At 48.5% G+C, this 23676-nt stretch overlaps 1 protein-coding gene across 1 annotated transcript; it reads right to left on the bottom strand.

Annotated features, from left to right (window-relative positions):
• Nucleotides 1-16: 16 nt before the first annotated feature.
• Nucleotides 17-23653, bottom strand: TRV_01735 (nonribosomal peptide synthase Pes1; the record flags this gene model as incomplete). The annotated part of the gene is made up of 9 exons (XM_003024068.1): nt 17-2755; nt 2818-5181; nt 5237-5613; nt 5671-12525; nt 12592-13660; nt 13717-14951; nt 15008-22907; nt 23007-23309; nt 23429-23653. Coding segments are annotated over 9 exons (23067 nt in total), but the record flags the coding sequence as incomplete, so codon positions are not given.
• Between the last annotated feature and the right edge of the window lie 23 nt (nt 23654-23676).

Below are 23676 nucleotides of genomic sequence, written 5' to 3'. Positions count from 1 at the left end.
AGAATCAGTGCAGTGCTTAAGAAGGACGTGTATTTCGTCGAACCATTCGCCTGGCCATGCCGAGGGCCTTGAACCAGGAATTCTTTTCTACCTTGGCATTCGGTACAGAGTCATAGTCATCCTCGATTGAATTCTGAGACGACGAGGCCTCTATAGCCTTTTCTTTCTCCATTGACCGCTGAGAACATAAGGTAGCCATCTGTCCCAGCATAGTGGGGTGATCAATAAGGTCTTCCACACGCACTGTGAATCCCTCTTGCTCAAGCAGCCAGGCCACCTGTGCGAGGCCCATTATATCACCGTTGAGATCAAAGAAGGAAGATTCAAGGTTCAAGCTTGTTGTGTTCTCTTCTCCCAGGACTTGACGCCAGGCTCGGCTGAGAATATCGGAAAGAACTAGAATTTCAGCCTGGGTAAGGTCTTGCAGCTGAGAGGAAAGGAAATAGCTGTCATATGGCTTTTGAGTTTCGTCAATAGTTTGGGGTGGCATCCTTGATATCTGCTGAGGAGAAAGCAAGACCATGCTTGTGTCTGCCATGAAGTTGGAGATGGTATTGCAAAGCATGTTTAGGACCTTTTGTGCGAAAATGGGGGTAATTGAGCTGTTGAGTGAGAAGCCAAGTGCTATCTCACATTTATCACCCTCTTGTAGGCTCGATACAACGGAGAAATCGGAAAAGTCTTCCTCGGTTCCAACTGCTCCCATGGTGTAAGTGTTTCTTCCCAGAGTCATCTCACCAGTGACGCTAGCAAATTGATGCTGGACAACGGTGGTGAAGTTGGTCCAGTCTGGCCATTCTGTGCAATGCTTGGTAATCTCACGGAATCCGAGAGCTTCGTATGACATGTTGCGGACTTGCTGGTCCTGAACAAAACGCAGGAGGTCAAGTGCTGTCCATCGTTCGTTGAACTGTACTCTGACGGGGATGATGTTAAGACAGGGACCGACTGTACTCTCGACTCCGGGAACCGTGGTATTACGACCGCTGATTGTGTGACCAAATACAACGTCGGGACTTCCTGAAAGTTGTGCTAGTACCATTGCCCACGCTGCTTTGATCACTGTAGCGGTGGTAATATTTCCGTGGGCGATGGCAGGCAGTAGGACCGTTTGTTTTAGTTGACTAGTGGCACCTGCTGATCGTCGGTAGTTCGGTCCCTCTCGTCGGACGATTTCTGTCATCTTGGAGCCTTTGAGGAGCGTCTTCCAGTGCTGATAGTGATCCGATGTTATGGTTGAAGCAGAAGACCGAACATAACTGGCAAACGAAGACATCACAGGAAGCGGTTCATCGTCATAGCCAGCTTGAATTGCGCTAAAGATCTTTGATATGCAGACTCCATCATATTGAGCATGGGATAATCTCATAATGATCCGGTGATGGTTGCTATCTTTTTCTTTGACCACAGTGAAGTTAACAAACGCTTCACCAAGGCGAGGGCCTTGCTCACGATCTCGCTGTTGCAACATTGCGACAAACTCATCAAGGTTGGACTCGGTTTCATAGACGAAGAAATCAGGGCGCATTTTGCGGAGAACGACCTGGAGGAAGCGGTCACCACTGGGCAAGAACACCGTACGGAGGATATCAACCGAGTGGACAAGGCGAATAAAGCTTCTCTTGAGCCTTCGAAGATCCAAGACTCCGTGTCCATCAAGATAAAAGTAGTTGAGCATCCATCTCGATTCTAGGAGAGAGCCAGTGATGGCAAGGGCCTGGAAATCGGTCACAGGGAGGACATCTACCATACCTCCCTTGAAGACACCGACCTTCGGAATAATGTTGTTCTGAAGGAAGGCATCGATGTTGGGAGCCTTGACTAGAGAGAATCTTTGGTAGAGTTCACTCGTGGCTGCTGATCGAATGGCCTGGCTTTGGGCATTGAAGTCATCCATATCAGCACCATCAACGTAGGTGTTCATCATGCTAGCCACACGAATCACAGCAACCATATCCTCGAATACAGGGTTTCGGAATACATCGGCTACTGTGAGTGACAGGCCTTCATCTCGTGCAGCTCCTACAAGTCTCATGGCTGTGAGACTGTCTCCTCCTAACTCGAAGAAACTGTCTTCTCCTGAAATTGAATCTTCATCCATTTCTAACATGGAGCTCCAGAGTACCAGGAGCTTCTTCTCAATGTGAGCTGACCTTCCTCTCTTGTTAATATGGGCTGCCATCGATGTCCGGTCTGTGTCAGTCTTGGGGTTGTAGTCTGATTGCTCCCAGGCTTCAGAGGGGGTGGCAGTCTCGGGTTCCATGCCCTTGATGGACTCGGAATGAAGGGTTTGCTCAGTGCTCATGGCTTTGTTGTTATCGCCAATGTCTCGACGGGAATTATTCAGCAAAATCTCATCAGCACTCTTGGTGGCAAGCTGTCCTGATTTGGCCATTTTCTGTAGTATATCTTGGACGCAGGAATCAACAATCTTTCGTAATTCAGCATTGTTGTTAAGCAATTGTTCCGTGCTAAGGTTCCCGGTAGACATTTGAGCAAGATTGGACTCAAGGTCGGCCTGCTTTGGTTCTTCTCGAGTACGTTGGGGAAGCTCCTCGCGCAGTATTGAACCTGTCGTCTTCGTTGGGTCATACTCGGAAAGGAGCTGCTCAGGGCGAGTGATGAAAGATGTTAATACGTGGGCCATGCTTGCGGCCATCTTCTGAGCTTCAGCCTCGCTAACCATATTGTCCCAGTATCGGAGAAGGACGCCTTCATCACCCTTAGCAGTCTCAACGTTGACGGTTATAGCATACTATAATTCAGTTAGTTATTATAAATAGACAAGAAATTTGGAAGACCAAAGAAAAAACCTACCTCACTTGGATCATGTCCACCCAAAGGCTCGAAGAGGATGCCTTCTTCAACAGCATCACTGGATTTTGCATGATTCTGGGAAGAGATGGCCGTATTATACAAAGGCTTGCCTGCAAGTCCTAGTTCATGTTGAACTTCGGCAAGGGAACATCTCTGATATGGCAAGCTGTCAAGATAATCTTCCTGCACTTTGCGGAAAATTTCATGGAATGATGCTCCTGGGGAGAAGACAACACGGCAACAGAGCATGTTGATGAATGCTCCAATTGTCTCCTGAATACCATTGACAGGGGCGTCACGGCCGGCGGATAGATACCCGAAGCACACATCGTCCGACCCAACATATGCCCGTAGGACGACCGCCCAAGCGGCATGCATAACATTGGACATAGTGACCTTCTGCTGCTCACACATAGTTTGAAGTTCTGGGTAACGTTCAAACTTGACAAAGGTTGTACGCAACTGTTTCTGTGTCCCCGAGAAGGAGCTGAGCCGTGGGAGGTAACAAGGCTTCAGACCTCCAAGATAATTTTTCCAGAATTTGATTTCACCGGCTGTCGATTGGCTTCGAATGAATCGAATGTAGTCGCTGTACAGTGGGCCTTGGCCGGTTGGAAGTCGGTCCTCGTACGCGGCAGCTAAGTCTGCCATCAAGATAGATACGGAACCGCCATCAATAACAGCATGATTGATTTCCATCTTGATTATGACGCCACCATCAGACTTCGAGCAAATGGTAATCTGATGGGGTAGCTGTGGACGTTTCTTGCCATTATTATCTTTTAGCCTGATTGCCTTCATCTTATCCATTGCGTTTGAACTGTCAGATGAGATGTGGATAGTGCCACTGTTAACTTCCTTAACAACCAGCTGGCAGAAGGTAACCCCTCGGCACGGGCTGTCAATGAAAACCGTACGTAGCGCAGCATGACGATCAACAACCTGTTGCCAGGCTCGGCCGAGTTTCTGCGCATCAATCCTCTTCGACCCCTTTGCAGAGGTAACTTCGAAGCTGGTGTGGAAGACGTAGCTGTCAGGGTCTCTCAACTGACTTAGCAGGATACCTTCTTGGATAGGAGAACATGGGTAGATATCCTCGACCTGATCACGGCTGCAAACACCAGCTCTTGGGAAGGTCGACTTGGAGAGTTTCTGAAGCGCTTCGTATGATATCGGCAAAAGAGGATAGTCGCTGAGGGTTGGTTCTGGGGCACTATGGCTCATGGCATCAACAGTCTCACGTAGAGTTTGCTTACACTCTGAGATCCATCGACGGATGCGCTGTACTTGTCTCATATTCTTGTTAAACATGAATGTGAAGCGGATTTGATCCTGGAGCACGATAGCGGATATCTCGAATAGGGCAAACCGAATAGTTCTTGGGCCCATGTCACCAGTGCTCTTTGCCTCATTCTCATCCGTAATTAGGTCTGCCTGCTGCAAAAGAGAGTCATCACGTTCAAGCTGTTGCATGCGACCAAGGTAATTGACTACGATTTCCATAGGGAAAGTATCATCATGCTGAGAAGCATGCATCGTTGAATACCTGTTGGCAAAGTAGAGTCGTCCGTTGTCTGGGATCTGGCGTCTAATATCTTTGGCACGCTTGAGGGTATCCAATACATCATCCTTTCCGTTTTCTAATTTCACAAATTTAGTAAAGTTTTCTTCAAGAAAGTGACTCCCTAATAGGGGAAACTTACGCATATCCACCGGTATTGTTGCCGGGCAAATGCTGGTGAACCAGCCAACAGTCCTGGATAGGTCCGGACCTCCTTGCCATGAATCACGACCATGGCCTTCATTGTATAGCGTAGGGACCTCTCGATCTTGGAATACCCTCGCAAATGAGTGGGCGATCGCAGTAAGGAATAGATCTATTGGCTCCGTCTGGAACGCTTTGTGGCTATCGCCCAAGGCAAGGCTGGAAGTAGCCTTATCTAGCTGGAAAGTTTCGTATTCGGCATCATGATAGGTGTTTTGCCTACCTTCCATTCCCCAGTATGACAGGTTTGAAGGCTTCACATCAAACGGAAGAAGTGAGCTGGTGTTGTGAGCCTTCAAATGGGAGGTTTGAGCTGAGCACCATGACTGGAATGAGAGTGGCTTGTCAGTGTCGAGAGATTGGGTTCCTATAAACTCCTCTAGATCCTGGAGGATGATACGCCAGGACACCATGTCGACGCAAACGTGGTGGGCAGCCATAAAAATAAACTGTTCTCCATTCTGTGTGTTGAGTAGTTCAGCAGCCAGTATTGGGCCCTGTTCAATGTCTAGGCACATTTGCGCGTCTTTGATAATACGAGGAATATCATATTTCCTTGCGTTATCATGAGCTCGGCAGCGGAAAGAGGCATTGGTATCCTAAGAAGCTGTTAACTACACCACCTGCACAAATATAGGGGTTGTTGGAGCATACCTTGGTGATCTTCTGGCGCCAGCTGTTTCCATCACGCACGAACCTAGCTCGGAGCATTGAGTGCTTGTTAACTATGGCTTCAATGGCAAGCGTTACCGTGCGAGCATCCGTCGGCTTGGTAATTCGGAGAGTGAAGCTCTGGTTGAACCGGGAGTCTCCATCCTGGGACTGAGACGATCGGAAATACAACTGTTGGACAGGAGATAAGTCGAATAGCTCGTCTACAACCTCCTCCTTCTGAGGGCCGGACACCGTATGTCCGACGCAGTTGGCAAGGTGAACAACCGACTTGCTACGCAAGACATCATGAAGAGACAGCTCAATATTTTCTTTGCGACATCGGGACATGACACCCATAGCGGTGATACTATCACCTCCTATACGAGAGTTAGATGTGATTTTGACAGGTCAAGTATTAACTACTAGTGGCTTACCAAGGCTCATGAAAGATTTGTTCAATTTGACATCCTTAATGTCGATATTGAGTACGCTTGCCCAGATCCTGCGCAAGAGTTCCGTCGTCCCGGTCGATTGACCTGGGCTGTCTTCCTCCTCTTCTGGGGCTGGATTGATTCGGTTGAATGTTTCCTGGTCCAGGTTCTCAAGCCATTTTAGAGCTAGCTTGCGGTCCAGCTTTCCTGAAACAAGCAGAGGAATGGCTTTAACCGGTATCCAGAGCTGCGGAACCATGAATGATGGCAATTGATTTGAAAGATCATCCTTAATTTTATCAATCTTTGCATTTGCTTTATCGGCCAAAAATTTCTCTTCGAATAGATCGAGGCTTTCGGTCGACAACTCCCGACTGGAGCCCAAACCTTCCAAAGAAAGAATGGCAAGAAGCTTCTTCTTGCAAGGGCCAGCCTTTGGCATCAAAACCAGGGCATGTCGGACTTCAGTATTTGAGTCCAGGCGACTTTGGATTTCGCCGAGCTCTAACCGCTGACCGTTCACCTTGACCTGATGATCCTTGCGTCCGAAGTATTCCAGGGCGCCTTGGGATGTATATCTGACGAGATCACCAGTTTTATGAATCCGTCTGGTTACTTGAGAGGCTACTGGGAACTCGGCAGCCCATGCTGGATTCTCTGGGAAGCCTTCAGCTGTTTTATCAGGAGAATTAAGGTACTCACGGGCCAAAACAGGGCCTTCAAGTGCCAGTTCTCCTATGGCGCCCAATGGAGCCAGCTTGTTGTGATCTCTTGGATCAAGGACCCAGCCTAGTGACGATGGGAGTGGATGACCAATGGAGAGGCTGGACTTTTCGTATGAGGTCTTTGTATTGGTGACTGCAACAATGGTCGTCTCAGTTGGTCCGTAGCCGTTCATCAATTGGACCTTATCCGCCCATCTAGCGATGACCTCGCGGGACATGGCTTCACCTCCGCAGACAAGGGTTTTCAGCGATGGAGTAGCATCAGGGTCAACGACATTGGCAACCGACGGTGTCAAAAATGTCCAGGTAACGTTCATTCTGGAAATGGCGCCGGGAATATCTGCTAGGCGCTCCTTTTCGCTAGGTATGCAGATGCAGGCACCAATAGTAAGAGTAGTAAGGATTTCCAGAACTGAGGCATCGAAGGAAACGGATGCGAACTGGAACACTCGGGAATCTGGATGCATACACATGTTGGCGCTCATGGAAGCTGAGGCGCTGGCAAAGGCACGATGTTCGATAACGATTCCTTTTGCCTTTCCGGTGCTACCTGAAGTGAAGATGGCATAGGCACTGTTGTGTGGTTTTGCCCTTGATGGGAGCGAGTGCACACTCGGGAGAGACATGGCAGTGGCTTCATCGATCACTAGAGCAGTGTCCACAAAGGCTGAGAAGCGATCGAGATACCCGGGTGAGCAAATAGCCAATCTCGCACCGCTCTCCTGGACAATCTCCTGATGTCTGGAGCTAGGGTGCAAGGGGTCCAACGGCACATATGCACCTCCAGCCATTATCACAGCCATCATCGCGACTATGGTCCAAGCAGACCGATCAACACAAATAGGAACGAAGACCTCGGGGCCAACGCCGTGTCCCGAAAGAAGTTTAGCAAATCGCAGAGAAAGATCTTTGAGTTCGCGATAGGTTAGCTGTCGTTCAAAATCAACCACGGCCAGCTTGTTTCCTTGCGTATCCGCCAGTCGATTGAATATATCGTGGGCGCACTCATTAACTTGCACTGGCTTGCGTCGATTCCACCATTTGATTGTTTCCTTGTCTTCGGGACAGAGAACTTCAACTTCGCTGAGTTTGGTGGCGGGTGCCTTCTTGAACAGCTGGTCCATAACATAGCTGAACTGATCCAGGATCCGCTCGACGGTCCAGGCGCTGATGATACCCTCCTTGTGGTATATCGTGACCCCGACATCCTTCTTCGATAGTTGGCATTCGATAACAAGCGGATAGGTGAAGAAGTTATTTACGTCTCCATTCGCTTGAATTTCCCAGAGATCTTCCTGACCCTCTCCTTGGGCGGTTTGAATAACAAGGAGATTTTGGAAATCGCAGGCTTCAGATGCATCGCCGTTCAACCTTCTGATATATTGGAGACCGGCATGCTGGTGTGGAACGACGTCTGCAGAGTCTTGTTGCACCTCTTGCAAAAAATTTGCAACCGTTGCCTGAGGGTTGACTTGGATTCTGGTGGGGATAGTAGTAAGGGTTGGGCCGACAATATCGGCAATGCCAGGAACGTTGATATTGCGGCCTGTCGATATTTCACCGAAACACACATCGTTAGAGGCAGTGTGGCTAGCCAAAACCAGTGTCCAAGCCGCACGAATGATGGTCGGCAATGTAACACCTCCTACCGACGAGGTTGCAATATGACGGGAAAGAGTCCTGGTTTCTGACTGATCATTAGTCGGTGGCAGAGGCGGGAATTTGGAGCAAGATATGTCTGAAAGCTTAGCTGTCCAGAACTGTTTAGTACTATCCTCATCGGTTGTTGAAAGGTAGCTGATGAAGTCTGCATATGAGCTCTTTGGTGCCTCTGGAGTTTGTCCTCGGTAGATGGATTCGACCCGCTGAAGAATAAGGGGCAAGCTCCACCCATCATATAGGGCATGGTGGATTGACCAGGTAAAGTATCGACAGCGAGGAGTCTGGACAATAGTGTATTTGGTCAGGCTACCACCATTGAATGGAGGAACAGAGGCAGCTTCACCAGAAAGCTCCTCCAAGCTCTGTGCAGAGTGCCAGGAAATGGCTTCGTGCTTGAGAACTACCTGTAGGAAGTTTGATGAAGCTGTATGAACGATGCGAGTGCGGAGGGTCGTCAAATCATCAACAGCCTTCTGCCAGGCAGCCTTGAAATGGTCAAGGTTGAGAGAAGGGGAGAGTTTGAATACGTTATGAGCAACATAAGCGCCCGGCTGCTTCAACGACAGAGCAATGAGGCCTTCCTGGAGAGAACTGCAGGGGTAGATATCATGTACTAGGTCCGTGCTGATACGGCAGAGCTGGGAAACTTCTGTCTTGATTGCGTCAATAGATTCGTTGGTCCTAAGCAGGCTGAAGGGGTGTACTTCCATCGACGGGGCCCCTTTTAGCACAACACATGCCGATGCCATGTCAGCGAGGATAGGGTGCTTGAAAATATTTGCAAATGTAAGAGAGATTCCAGAAGAACGAGCTGATCCTGAAAGCTGCATGGCAGCTAGCGAGTCACCTCCAAGGCGGAAGAAACTGTCACCAGTACCAACAGATCCCTTAGGGAGATCCAAAACACTCTCCCAAAGAGATTGGAGCTTACCCTCGAGCCCGGTAGAAGAAACATTACGCTTCCCAGCAACACCAGTAAGGCGGAAGGATTTGATAGACTCTTTGGATAGTGCCTGAGTGATATTTCGAAGGCGATTTCTGTCCAACTTGCCAGCTGCAGACCAAGGAAGCTTCGTCATGGGGATGAAGAGGTGTGGAACCATGTATGTTGGAATTGCGGTACCGAGCTTGGTCTCGAGAGTCTTTGCAATTGTTCTAATGGCATCGTTCATAGGCAAAAGCAATTCATCAGCGGGAGAACCATCAGTGTTGGTGAGTGTTGACGGCTGGCTACGGGCAGATGGGACGCTGAAGAAAACTGCGAGAGTCTTCTTAGCTCTGTCTGATGGTACTATCAGATCAACTCCAGCTTGTGTTTGGTCGGGCAGATTCACTTTGCAGTGGTATTCAATTTCACCAAGCTCGATTCGTTGGCCGTTGAGCTTGATTTGGGTGTCCTTGCGTGAGATGTAGTTGATCGTACCGTCAGGGTTGTATCGAACAAGATCACCTGAACGGTACATGCGGTGTCTTTGAGAGAAGAGGCTTCGGAAGCGGCGCTCCCTAGAGAAGGCTGGGTTGCTGATGAAGACCTCACTCGTCTTTTCAGGATTATTGATATAGCCTCGTGCAACTGTACGGCCTTCAATAAGGAGTTCACCAACAGCACCCACGGGCATTAGACGGTTGATGTTGCGAGGATCAACGACCCAAGTTCGACATCCGCAAGCGGTTCCGATGTTAGATCGATTCTGGTCCACTGAAACACCCGCTTTGTTGACCTTCAAGCTGGCCGATGCCACGACTGAAGCCTCTGTCGGGCCATAAGCGTTGACTACCGCTGGGCCCCCAACCCATTCCTTAATGGCCTTTTCTGACATAGCTTCACCACCAGTAACAATAGTTTTCAAGGTCGGGGCCTTTTTGGGTTTCAAGGTGCTAAGCACTGAAGGGGTTAGAAGTGTCCAATTCACTTTACCCTTTGCAATAACATCCTGTAGGTCGTTCATTCGTTCCTCGTCGCTGGGAACGTATATGGTTGCACCAACCTGGAGCGCAGTAAGTATCTCAGTGACACTGGCATCAAAGGTGTAAGATGCAAATTGTAGGACACGACTAGAGCTGTCCATCAAAAGAGCTTTGCCATGAGCATCTGATCCAGTACAAATAGCAGCATGCTCGATAACGGTTCCCTTTGGTTTACCTGTGGTTCCAGAGGTAAAAATAATGTATGCAGCATTGGATGGGTCCGGGTAGTTGTCTGGTTGCTGTGAAGGCTGCTTTGGGAATTGTTGAACCGTCTTTGAGTCCAAGACAACTGCCTTCTTAGCAATCTTTCTAATTTTATCGTGAAGACGTGAAGAACATAAAACGACGTCAGCACCAACATCTTCTATCAGGTTCGCCAATCGCTGTTCCGGATGAGAAGGATCGAGTGAAACAAAGGCACCGCCAGCCTTGAGAATACCATACTGGGCCACAATTGCCCATGCGGATTTCTCAAAACACAAAGGTACATAAACGTCGGGGCCAACTCCAAGATTCATCAGCTGTGCAGCGACACGAGATGCGGCAGCATCCAGCTCTGAATAAGTGAAAGTTGCATCCCATGCACAGATTGCAAGAGCCGAACGTGGTCGGAGCATGGCTTGCTCCTCGATGATTTCATGGACACACTTGTCAACCACCTTGGGGCTCTGAGCATTCCAGGAACGGACTTGCTGGTAGCTATGCTCACTGAAGTGGTTAACATCTCCAAGCGGTCTATCAACGCCATTTTCAATAATGTCGCTAAGGATTTGTTTGAATGTATTGGCAATGTTCTCGGCATGGGCATCAGATACAGTATCTGACCAATAACCAAAATCAATTTCAAGATCGGAGTCTATGGCAGCAATGTTGATGGACATGTTAAACTCGTTAGGATCAGTGGCCCCAATCGACTCAAATGAAAGGGGTGTGTCTTCTGTATCATCAGAGCTTGGTCGCTTCTGGAATGTAAAGACAGTGTTAAACAACGCAGTGTCTCCTAAGCCTAGCTCATGCTGCACCTCTGCTAGAGAGCAGTTTTGGTAGCTGATACTCTGCATATAATCAGATTGGGTCTTTTGGAGGGTATCAATGAGAACAGAGTTGTCCGTCAAGTTTAGGCGGCATATCAGCATGTTAATGAAAGCACCAACAGCTTCATAAATCCCGTCTATTGGTAGATCACGTCCGGAAGCGACGTATCCAAAGCAGACTTCATCGGAGCCGGTATAGGCGCGGAGTACAAGTCCCCAAACCAGCTGAAGGACATTCGACTGAGTAAGCCCTTCCTGCTTACAGAAGGATTGCAGCTCAGATCCTATGGGGAGCTTCATAACATATTCCCCTACTGTTCTCTCCTTTGGTGGTGGAACTGGAGCCAGTGAAGGCAGTGTACATGGTTCAAGGCCACTAAGGTATGTTTTCCAGTATGCAACACCAGCTTCCTTGGAGGTTAATTGGAGATGGGCAATGAAGTCGCTGTACAGCATTGCGGTACCCAGGTCTGAAGTGGAGGCATATGCAGCGGACAAATCGTTCAGCATATTCATCATCGAAGAGCCGTCGGAGACTGCATGGCTGATCTCGAGTTTACAGACAACTCGTCCACTAGGCGTTTGACAGAGCGTCATACGATGTGGTGGTTGCTTCTCAGTGTAATCCAGCGGCTCAAGGTTCTCAATAGCAGCCTTGTAGTCTTCACTCGAAGGCTCTCGCAGAAGGGTTCGTGCGCGGAACTCCTTCAAAACCACTTGGTCCATCAGATTGTTGCCAGAGACACTGTCGATGAATACAGTTCGGAGGGCACTATGGCGGCGAACGACGGCCTGCCAGGCTGCTTCCAGTAGCTCAAGGTTGATACGGTGGCCTCTCTTATTTGATTTCACCTCAAAAACAGAATGATATGCATATTTCTCGGGGTCCTTCAGCTGGCTGATAAGGATGCCACGTTGCATTGGGGAAATCATATAGGCATCCTCGATATCGTTCATAGATTGAACGCCCAGGGAAGGAAGCTCTTCGGAAATTTTCCTTGAACTGCCAAAAGCCAGGGGTAAACGTGGGAATTGGGCATGTGTGAAGGATTGCATTTGTGACGACTGGTAAGTACTCTCAAGCAGAGTTTGGCACTTTGAGAACCAACCTTGAATGCCTTGTTGTCGATGCATATTCTTATTGTAAGTGAAGGACAATTTCAAGATTCCTTGTTCTATAACCGTCGATATTTCAATAAGCGCGAAACGAGGGACATTGGAGCCAATATCGGAAAGGGAATTGACTGATTGCCCACCCGCTCCGTCAACCGGTTCCAGGAGAGACTCCGTCTGGCTGTTTGCTTGCATCTGTCCCAAGTAGTTGAATGCAATTTCCATCGGCCAGTGGCTTCCAAATGCTTCTTTCCCGGCTTCGGTCAGCTGGCGGCAAGCAAAATATGGCCTGCCCTTCCCAGGAGTCCTGGATCGGAAGTCCTGAACCCATCGAATGGTATCGATAAACGAATAGTCTATGCAAATATGATTAGAGCCAGTAAAATGGAGGACTACATATAATAAATGATATCAAGACTTACTAGAATCAGTGTCAGCATCAGCTGGAAGGTATACAGGACTCATGGTAGTGAACCATCCAACTATAGATGATGGGTCACAGCTGGAGTCCCAAGGCTCTCTACCATGGCCTTCGTTAAAGACCGCAGGTGGCACGCGACGATCAGTAAATTCTTGACGGAAGGAGAGAAGAATAGTTGCAAGAAGAACATCAATCAGATCAGCCCCAAGTTGTCTCTGGCAAGCGTCGAGAATGCGGGTCGTGGTTAATTGATCTAATTTGAATTCGTCGGTTAGAACTTCACCGAAGGTGTTGGACTTTCCAGCCATCCCCCAGTAAGTAAGGTCTGCTGGTGGGACAGCAGTTGCAGGAATGACACCTTTAACACTGGCTTCTTGAGCATTTTGTATCTGCAATTCGCACCAGGATTGGAAGGTCAGGTCTTGTCGAGCAACTGATTCACCATTGAGTAGGTCTTCGAGGTCTTGGAGGACAATTCTCCATGAGACCACATCAATGACAAGGTGATGAATTGCTATCGACATCTGAGTCTCAGACCCAGGCAGAGAGAAGATGTCAACCGCAACTAGGGGTCCATTTTCAATGTCTAAAGCCTTCTGGCTTTGTTCAATCAAAGAACCCATCTGGCCTCGTCGTGCATCAGAATGAGTTCGCAATCTAAGCGATCCCTTCAAGTCATTGCTGATGTGCTGACGCCACTCTCCATTCATATTTTTCTGGAATCGAGCATGTAGCATGGGGTGAAGAGTTATCAGCTGGTCGATAGCTCGGGAAATAACATCAGTACTCTTCCTCTTGGTAACCTTCAGCAAAACGCTCTGGTTAAATTGCCTCCAATTGTCTCCAGCATTGTCAAGGTAGACCTGCTGGATGGGAGAAAGCCTAAACGGCTTTCCGTTCTCAACTGTTTTTATTTCTTTCACAGGTGCGCTCGCAAGCGATTTTGTCACCTTAACCCGAGTTGCTAAGTCCGTAATTGATTTACTCTGCATGATATCCTGCACACTTGCAGTAATACCCTGAGAGCGGCACCTGGCCATGACTTGCATGGCAGAAATACTGTCACCGCCCTAATATTGAGTTAGTACAACTACTTACTGCGAATTTTCAAGAGAAATATACATACCAAATGAAGGAATGAGGAGTTCATATCAGCTTCTTCCACTGGTAAGTCGAGTATCTGACTCCAGACCTTCCAGAGGCTTTCACGAATATCAATTTGAGGAGCGGTTTGGACCGCTTTGGTTGAATGGGTATCAGGAGAGTCAGGGGTGGTCGTGGAAGTAGCTTCTGGGCTGTCCTCCATTTTCTCCATAAATGTAACGATCTGTCTCCTGTTGAGTTTTCCGGAAGACATCAATGGAAGTTTGTGGAAAACAACCCATCTAGAGGGAACCATGTAGCCGGGAAGCCTCTTTCGCAGTCGCTCACGAGCTTCCGATGCCATTTGTATAGCCCTTTCGGAGCTGATGACCTGCAGAGGAGTAGCAGCATCCACGGAAGAAGTAAGGCTATGGAATGTTACTGCAGCCGTGAGTTTCTTAGCAGCGAAACCCTTCGACGGAACTGCCACGAGGGCGTGCTGGATGAGATTATCGGCACCAAGGTGATGCTCAACTTCGTCAAGTTCCAGCCGTTGACCGCGAACTTTAGCTTGGGTATCTTTACGGCCCATGAAAACGAGATTCATAGAGCCATTCGGATCGTACTTAACAAGGTCACCAGTCTTATACATTCTCCGTGCGGCACCATTATTTTGCTTTGCCCATTTTGGATTTTGAATAAACACCTCCTTCGTCTTATCATCTCTTTTGAGGTAGCCTCTTGAAAGAGTAGCACCTTCTATCAATAGCTCTCCAACGGCTCCAATTGGCACCAGCCTATCATGGTTAACAGGGTCAACAATCCAGCACCGGTCGAGTGGGCGGCCAATGTTTTTGTGATTGCTATTAACGTCCATCTTACTATTGATGACCGCTGAAACTGAGCATTCACTGGGCCCGTATCCATTTAGTAAATTCAATCTGCCAGCCCAATTTGCTACATGTGCAGATGACATGGCCTCTCCAACAAGTGCAAGGTATTTCAGGTTTGGAACGTCGTCTGGATTCATCAGTTGGACGAAGGATGGGGTTAAGGTGGCATTTGACACGAGTTTGTCCCGGATATAGTTGCTGATATCGTTAAGTCGTTCCCAGTCGCTTGGAACGCAAACGCACCCACCAACAATAAGAGTTGTTAGGATCTCAGGGCAGCAAGCATCAAAAGTATACGATGCAAATTGAAGAGTGCGGGACTCTGCTGTAATTCCCAACGCTGGTGCGTGGGCAGCAGCAGAGGAGCAGTATGCGGAATGTTCAACTATATACCTGTTAGACATATCAAAGCTACTAGAATTGGTAACATGAAAGACTTACTTAAAGTCCCTTTGGGTGTTCCTGTGGTCCCAGATGTAAAGATTATATAGGCCGCGTTGCTGGCAGGGACCTTAGGAGTTGGCTGATGACGCTTTGGCAGTTGCTGAAGCATCTCAAGATCGATTGCCAGTGCTTGCGGTGCAACAGAATCACACAGTTCTTGGTGCTTTGGCGAACAAAGAATAAGGAATGCCTCCACATCAGCGATAATGCCTTGGAGTCGGGAAATTGGGTGCTCAGGATCGATAGTGACGAACGCTCCGCCAGCTTTAAAAATTGCCAGCATCGAAATGATTGCGAATGCTGACTTCTCGAAGCAAATAGGGACAAAAACCTCAGGGTTTGACCCTACACCTAACTCAATGAGGTGATGTGCGAGGGCAGTTGACAGATTGTCAAGCTCCCTATAGGTGAATGATCCGTCCCAGGAGCAGATAGCCTCTGCTTGCGGCCGTAGTTTGGCCTGCTCTTGAATAAGCTCATGAATGCATCGCTCAATGAATTTTGCACCGTTCTTGTTGATAGCTTCAAGCTCCTTCACTTCATCATGGCTGACCAGTTCAATCTCTCCGACCTTCTTTTGGGCATTCTCGCCTAGGGATAAATTGCGGAGAATGGTATCAAACTGTCGCAGCAGTCTCTCTACCTGCCAAGAAGAAATAACAGCCTGATCATAGTAAGCCTCGATATCAATCCTGTTAGATTGACGCAAAGTGCATGAAAGATTAAGGGGGTATGTATAAAAATTGTTTCCAGTGGTTCCAGAGCTTATCATCTGCCAAAATCCAAAAGCGCTTTCATCCGCATCTTGTGTAATGGCAATAGCATTCTGGAATTCGCAGGAGGTCGAAGCATCGTCTCCGAGTCGTTTAATCTGAGACAAGCCTGCAAATTGATAGGCCATGGTTTCTGCCAACTGCTTCTGGACATCGTGTAAATATTCGGAGACTGTTTGCTCACGATTTACCTGAATTCTCGAAGGGATGGAGGTAAGGGTGGGCCCAATCATATCCTCAATACCAGGAACTGGGGCATCACGCCCGGTAAGAATTTCACCAAATATAACATCATCGCAGGAGGTATAGAATGCCATCGTGAGACCCCAGGCAGCGCGAATAATGGAAGCGACAGTGGTTTCTCTTGAGGGGGACTTCGAAACTTCAGCAGAATGAGTGCACTTGCTTGTAGCTTGGACTGTATATGAAGTGGATGGGAGCGCAGGGAAAGGTGTCGCCTTTGGATCTTCTAACTTAGAAATCCAGAAGTCATCAGACGCCTTTTTATCAATAGTTGCCAGGTACTTAATGAAATCTGGGAAGGAGGCTTCAGCGCCTGTGCTGGGAGACTGTGAGTTCTTGTAGCAATAGGCCACTCTTTCAAGAAGCGTGGGGATACTCCAACCATCATACAATGCGTGGTGTGCGGTCCAGACGAAGTATGGAGTGGAGGCCCCTTCTCCAACGATGGTGTATTTCACAAGGGGGCCACCGTCACGACCAGGAAGGTGACGGTTTTCGTCTTTGATGTCGTTTAAATGAGCAACAGAGTTCCACTCAATGGGCTCATTAACAACAACTTGCAAGAATCCAAGCAAATCCGTGAAAACAACCCTAGTACGCAGAACAACCTCTGAATCAGCTACAGCTTGCCAGGATGCTCTGAACTTGTCAAAATCAATGTCCGCGGGTAGCTTGAAGGTAGTTTGAGCGACATAGGAACCAGGAGTTTTGCTGGAAAGCGCAACAAGTCCACCTTGCAGTGAAGTGCATGGGTACATATCTTGGATTCTGGAAGCATCGACATTGCAGATTGAAGAGACTTCATCTATGAGGGCATTTATGGAGATGCTAGGTGGAAGAAGTTCAAAACGCTTCACAGGCTCCTTTGTGATAGGGTCCGCTCCGAGAGATCTGTTAGAAGAGATTGAGCAGGTACTGGCCATATCACAGAGCTTCGGAGAAGAAAAGATCTTAGCGACACTGAGAGTGACTCCCTTGGCTCTAGCCGCTGAAACTAATTTCATAGCTCCGATTGAGTCACCTCCATGGCGGAAGAAGCTGTCATCAGCACCAATGGAGGTGGCAGGCTTTGACAAGACGGATGCCCAAAGCCCCTGTAAGATTTTCTCCGCTTCCGTTTCAGGGGCTCGTCCACCTACACCGCCTAGTCTATATGTGATTGCAGCATCATCTGACAGCTCCTTGACCCAGATAGTCAAGGTACGTCGGTCCAGTTTTCCTGAAGAGGTCATTGGCATTCTCGCAACTGGAATATAGCTTGAAGGTACCATGTAGGCAGGTAGCGATTTTGTCACAGCGGCTTCCAGCTCTTTGGCCAATGACTGGATTGAAGGGGTCATTGGGAGGATTGTCTGATTGGTATCAGCATCACCAGATGGCTGGAGATAAATGAAGGCAGCGAGTGACTTAGCACCACCGAGAACGACAAGCTGTACTGCGGACTGGGCATCCTCTGGAAGATTTTCCTTGACATGGTACTCAATTTCACCAAGTTCAATTCGCTGTCCATTGAACTTAACCTGGGTATCTTTCCTACCAAGGAATGCCATTGTCCCATCACTATTATAGCGAACAAGGTCACCAGTTTTATACATACGTCGGGTAGGGAACTCGCGAGGGTTGGGATCACGAGCTGCCCAAGCTGGGTTTATGACGAAAGATTTCGCCGTCTTCTCCTCATCATTAAGATAGCCACGGGCAACGATTGGGCCTTCTACACACAATTCACCCACACAACCGACCGGAACAAGCTTGTTGTGATCCGTTGGGTCAACAACCCAGGAAACACTTCCGACACTGCGGCCGATATTAGAGACATCTTCGACGGTGCCAGCATCCCCGTTATGGGCGCAGTTAATGGAGCATTCCGAGGGACCGTATTGATTGTGCATGGGAATTGAACCTCCCCAAATTTCCTGGGCTTTCTTAGTTAAAGCTTCACCACCAACAGCCATAGCCTTGATCTTAGGTACATCAGCCGGTTTCAGGAAAGTGGCAACGGTAGGTGTCAGGTCCATGAAGTTAGCATCAAGCCTATCAATCGCACCAGCCAGATCATTGAAACGATCATCTTCTGAAGGAACACAGACACATCCACCACGCATGAGAGTGGTGAACATCTCCTCAAGACTGTTGTCAAATGTATAAGTGGCGAATTGGAGGAATCTTGTATCGGGGCCGACACCCAAAGCAGACCCGTGAGCTTCGGCGCTAGTAACCATTGCACTGTGCTCAAGTACCACACCCTTTGGCTTTCCGGTACTTCCAGAGGTAAATATCACGAATGCAGGGTTGCATGGCTCAGCAGGGATACCATTGTCCTCGCCATAGTCAGGCAGCTGTTCGAGAAATTCTGCGTCAACTGCAACGACATATGGGACCATATCATCAAACATAGCAGCTCTGGCAGCAGATGCAACGACGATTTGAGCCTCAGTGTCAACTACCCTGGTTTCCAGTGCAGGCATAGGGTGGGTAGCATCAAGAGGAACACAGGCACCACCAGCCTTCAGAACGGCCAGCATAGATACAACAGTGTAAGCAGATTTGTCAAAGCACGTCGGCACAAAGGTTTCCGGGGTGACGCCTAGAGCAACAAGGTATGAAGCTAAACGGGTAGAGACTTCATCAAGTTCCTTGTAAGTATAACTGGCGTCAAATCCACAAATAGCCGGGGCGTCGGGTCGTTGGGCGGTTTGTTTGGCAATTACATAGTGAACACAGTCGGGAATTGTCAATGGAATGCGACTATTCCACTTCCAGATCGTCTCATAATCCAGGTTGCTAAGGTTGTCCAATTTGGAAATCTCAAGGTGAGAACTGTGAGTGATATTCTCTAGACAGCGGAAAAATGAAGAAGCAACATTTTTGGCCTGTTTGTCACAAACTGAATCCGTCCAATAGTCAAGGTCGATTGCGACGACCTCATCCGAAGCCTCAATGTTGATAGAGATTGGGTACTCATCAGGGTCGTGTGTCGGGGCAAACTCCTCGAAGGCTATTTCTGGCTTCCTGTTCTTATTTGGAGGAAGTTTGCGGTAAGAAACACAAGTATTAAAAAGTGAAGTATCGGATAGTTTCAGTGCATGTTGGACTTCTGCCAAAGAGGTATGCTTATGAGGCAAACTGTCCATATAGTCCTTTTGGACTTGTTCTAGAACACTCAGGAGCGTTGCATCTCCGGGCATCTTGACGCGGCAAACGAGCATATTAATGAACGGCCCCACGGCAGAATCTGCACCCTCAACTGGTGCGTCACGCCCTGAGGAGAGATAGCCAAAGCAGGTATCTTCGGTTCCTACAAATGCCCGAAGTGTCAAAGCCCAGGCAGTGTGGATGGCGTTTGGCAAGGTAAGCCCCTGGGAGTCACAGAACTTCTGGAGAGTAGCTAGTTCCTTAAACTCAAGTTTAATGTTATGAAGTTCCTTCTTAACAGTGACACCATCATTCAGAACAGGGAAATGGCAGGGGTCAAGTCCATCAAGATAAGGCTTCCAAAATGAAAGACCTTGATCCAATGACTGTGTCTGTAAGTAGGCAACATAGGCACTAAAAAGGGGGCCGGTCTCGTCTTTGAGTTCCCCAGCATAAGCACGACATAGGTCATCGAAAATGATAGACATTGATGCTCCATCCATGACGGCATGGCTCAGTTCCAACCGACAGAATACCTTTCCATTTGAGGTCTCACATATGGTGAACCGATTGGCAGGGGTATGATCAGTATATTGCATAAATCCTTGGCCGTTGAAAGTTGAAAGAACCTCAGACTCCTTCGCACAGCGAAGTCGTGAAGGACCAAAGGGTGATTGTCTCAGCACAACCTGATCATAAAGACCATCACTGCTTAGACCTTCAATGAAAACAGTCCGGAGGCAAGGATGACGCCGCACAATCAGTTCCCAGGCAGCCGCAAGCTTTTCGGCACTAACATTGGTACCAGGCTTTGGTTTCACTTCATAAGTACCATTGACTGCATAGAAGGCGCCATCTTTGCTGCGACTAAGGAGAAGGCCTTGCTGCATAGGAGAGCAGGGATAAGCATCTTCGATATCCTGCACATTCTTGGCCCCGACGAGTGGAAGCTTTTCAGTGATCATAGCCTCTAGAGTGTCATAGTTCAATGCTAAGAGTGGATAATCGCTAAGTGTAGGTGTGAAGGGCAGTCCCATGAATAACTTTGAGGCATTTTGCAGGGAGCCCTTACAGTAGGCAATCCACTGTCGAATGAGGTTCTGGTGCTTCATGTGTCGGTTGAATGTAAAGGAGAACCTGAGTTTACCTGCAGCAATAACCGCAGATATCTCGAAAAGACCAAATCGCGGGGTTCCAATACCATAATCGGCGATGCCACCAGCTTCCTTGGCTTCACCAGCTAACTCATCGACGGGATTGAGAAGCGCGCCTTCTCGCTCAAGCTGCTGGTACTGCCCAAGGTAGTTAAATGACAACTCCATTGGAGCGTGATGGCTCCAAGCTTCACGGCCTTTTTCAGTCAACCAACGGGTAGCAAAATATGGTCGGCCATTGCCAGGAACTGCACGGCGAATGTCCTTGACATGTTTAGTAATGTCTACCAGGCCTTTAGATGTAGAGTTAGGAACAAAGATCGGGTAAACAGTGGTGAACCACCCAATTGTTCTAGCGATATCGATTGATTCATCCCATATTTCACGGCCGTGGCCCTCATTGAATATGGCAGGGGGGTCACGATCTGTGAAAACCTGGGTAAAGGAGTGGATAAGAACAGACACGAAGAGGTCAACAGGTTCTGTGCGAAGCCCGTTATGGCAGTCCGTGAGAAGGAAAGAGGTGGTGGCAGCATCAATTTCAAATCCTTCAGCAGCAGAAGCGCCGTAGGTATTAGCTTTGACATCAGTGCCCCAGTAGGCGAAGTTAGCACGGGGTATATTATCATTTGGTAGAACATGCGAAAGACTGAGATCCCGGCAGTGTTCTGTCTGAAGTTTAGCCCATGTTTGGAAGGGAATTGATTTGTCGTTAAGAGAAGGATTGGTAGGGTTAACAAGAAGCTCCTCGAGATCTTCCAGGATCACACGCCATGAAACCAAATCAATGACCAAATGGTGACCTGTCATAAATAGAAGTTGATGGTCAGAATTCACATCAAACAAGTCAACAGCGAATAGAGGTCCCTTGGTAGCACTGAGAGAGGCCTGGCTATCAGCAATTGCGGGCTCAGCATCCTTCTTCGTTTGAACACTGTGAACTCTGAACCGGCACGAAGCTTTATAGTCGTTAGTGATATATTGCCTCCATTCACCGTTAGGTCCAGACTGTCTAAAACGAGACCGCAACATAGAATGTCGCTCAACAAGTGTATCAACAGCGTGTTTGAGGGACTTCTCGCTAGTCCTCCTCGCCAATTTGAGGAAGAAACTCTGGTTGAAGTGGCCCATTTCATCATTTCTGACGGTAAAGTGGAACTGCTGGATAGGCTGAAGTTCAAAGTCAACATCAATCTCTTCTTTGAGATCAACTGCTCGCTTGACTTCCTTTGCACAGGGAGCCAACGCACGGATAGACTTGCTCCGCAATATCTCTTGGACAGTAAAGCCAAGTCCTGCCTTTTTGCACTGGCCCATACATGTCATGGCGGTAATGGAGTCACCGCCAAGGCTAAGAAAGCTCTGCTCCAAGCTGATACGGTTTAGTGGAATGTTCAGGATGCGGCTCCAAGCAAGCTGGATCGCAGCTTCAGCTGCATTGGCAGGCTTGGACATCTCGCTGCTACCAGCTTCCACTTGCTGCGCTCCGGATACTTCATGGTAGACCTCTTCGGTCATGGTATCTATCCACTTTGCGACCGCTTTTCGATCGAGCTTTGCTGAAGGTAGCCGAGGAAGAGACTCCATGCAGACCCAGATGGAGGGAACCATGTAAGATGGCAGCTGGCCAGCCATGGTCTCACGAACCATGTCAACATACTCATCTCTCTTCTTTGTCTCAATAAGTCGAAGCGACTTTGGGTCATTGGAAAACTTCTCCGTGACATGGTCGGAGAACGAGAGAATAGCGACCAATTTGCCTTTACAGTTGCCGGCCTTTGGGAGCAGCACCAGGCCATGCTTCACATTTGGTGCGAGGTTAAGTTTATGCTCGATTTCGCCCAACTCAACTCGTTGGCCGTGGAATTTGACCTGGGTATCCTTTCGACCGACATAGTTAAAAGAACCTTCAGGGGAATTATACCGAACCAGATCGCCAGTCTTGTAGAATCGCCGTGGTTTGCCTCCGGTTTCGCTTGTACGAGCCCAAACGGGGTCGTAAATGAACGCATCTGTAGTTTTCTGGGGATTGTTGATGTAGCCCCTGGCTAAAGTGGGTCCCTCAACTAGTAGCTCTCCAACACATCCAGGGGGAACAAGCCGATCGTGATCTTCGGGGTTAACAACCCAAGCATGTCCACCAACAGGGAAACCGATATCCTTTGGATCGGTTGTTGAAGTCACCTTCGAGTTCACAGCGCAGGCAACACCCGTCTCTGTAGGACCAAAACCGTTAATGAGGTTAACCTTTGACCAGGTGTCGATATGGCTCTGGGACATAGCCTCGCCAGCGAGGACGAGATACTCTAGACAGGGAACATCATCCGGTTCGATAAAGCCCACAAAAGAAGGTGTTAGCGTCGCGACAGTGACGCGCATGTCGTTTATCGATTGCACGATGTTATTCAGTCGTGCCTCCTCGCTAGGGATGCAGACACACGCCCCTTGCATTAAGGGGGTGAGGATCTCGACCAAGCTAGCGTCGAAAGTATGTGCCGCAAATTGCAAATTTCGAGACCCCTCGTCGACATGAAGGGGAACGCAGTGAGCAGCGGCGCTCGAACAAAAGGCAACATGCTCCAATAGTGTGCCCTGAACTCCATGTCAGCATTCGATCACATCTGTCATCTCAACTGTCACATCTGTCTCGGAAACTACGTGACCATTCAGAATAGTTTGCGCAACACTGACCTTTGGTTCTCCGGTGGAGCCCGAAGTGAAGATAACATAAGCGGCGTTATTGGGCTTGGCGCGGCTAGTGAAGCGGATAGCGTCAGGGCCCGACGGCAACTCCTTAACCAATGCATCGTCGACAGGCAGGATTGTCTCTGCGACAGTGGCAAGGTGCTGTGAATGGTGAGCGGAGCAGAGGAGTAGCGATGCGTCGAGCGCTTTGACTAGGCCTTGCAATCGCGGTATCGGATGCGAAGGATCAAAGGGGACAAAAGCTCCACCGGCTTTCATAACAGCAATCATTGAAACCACATTCCATTTCTATGGGACAGACAGTTTGTTAGCGTGCGGTAGGCAGCGGCGGTTTATTTGCAATTTACCAATAAACCAGGAACAAAACCAAACAAGAGAAAAAAAGAAAGAAAGAAAAGTGTACATACCGACTTGTCAAAGCAAAGAGGAACCCTGACTTCCGGCCCAACGCCCAATTCCACTAACTTGTGCGAGAGCCGTGAAGTAAGATGATCTAGCTCTTTGAACGAAAGGCTTCCGTCCCAAGCGCAAATAGCTTCATCGTCCGGCAGGCGGATGGCTGCATCATGGATAACTTCATGAATACAGCGGTTGACGGTCTTCAGAGGATAATCGTTCCATCTCATGATTTGCTTGAGGTGAAGAGGCGTAAGCG

Source organism: Trichophyton verrucosum (assembly GCF_000151505.1).
Source record: "Trichophyton verrucosum HKI 0517 chromosome Unknown contig00131_1.f1.exp, whole genome shotgun sequence".
Lineage (NCBI taxonomy): Eukaryota > Fungi > Ascomycota > Eurotiomycetes > Onygenales > Arthrodermataceae > Trichophyton > Trichophyton verrucosum.
This window is presented reverse-complemented; position numbering and strand designations above follow the sequence as displayed.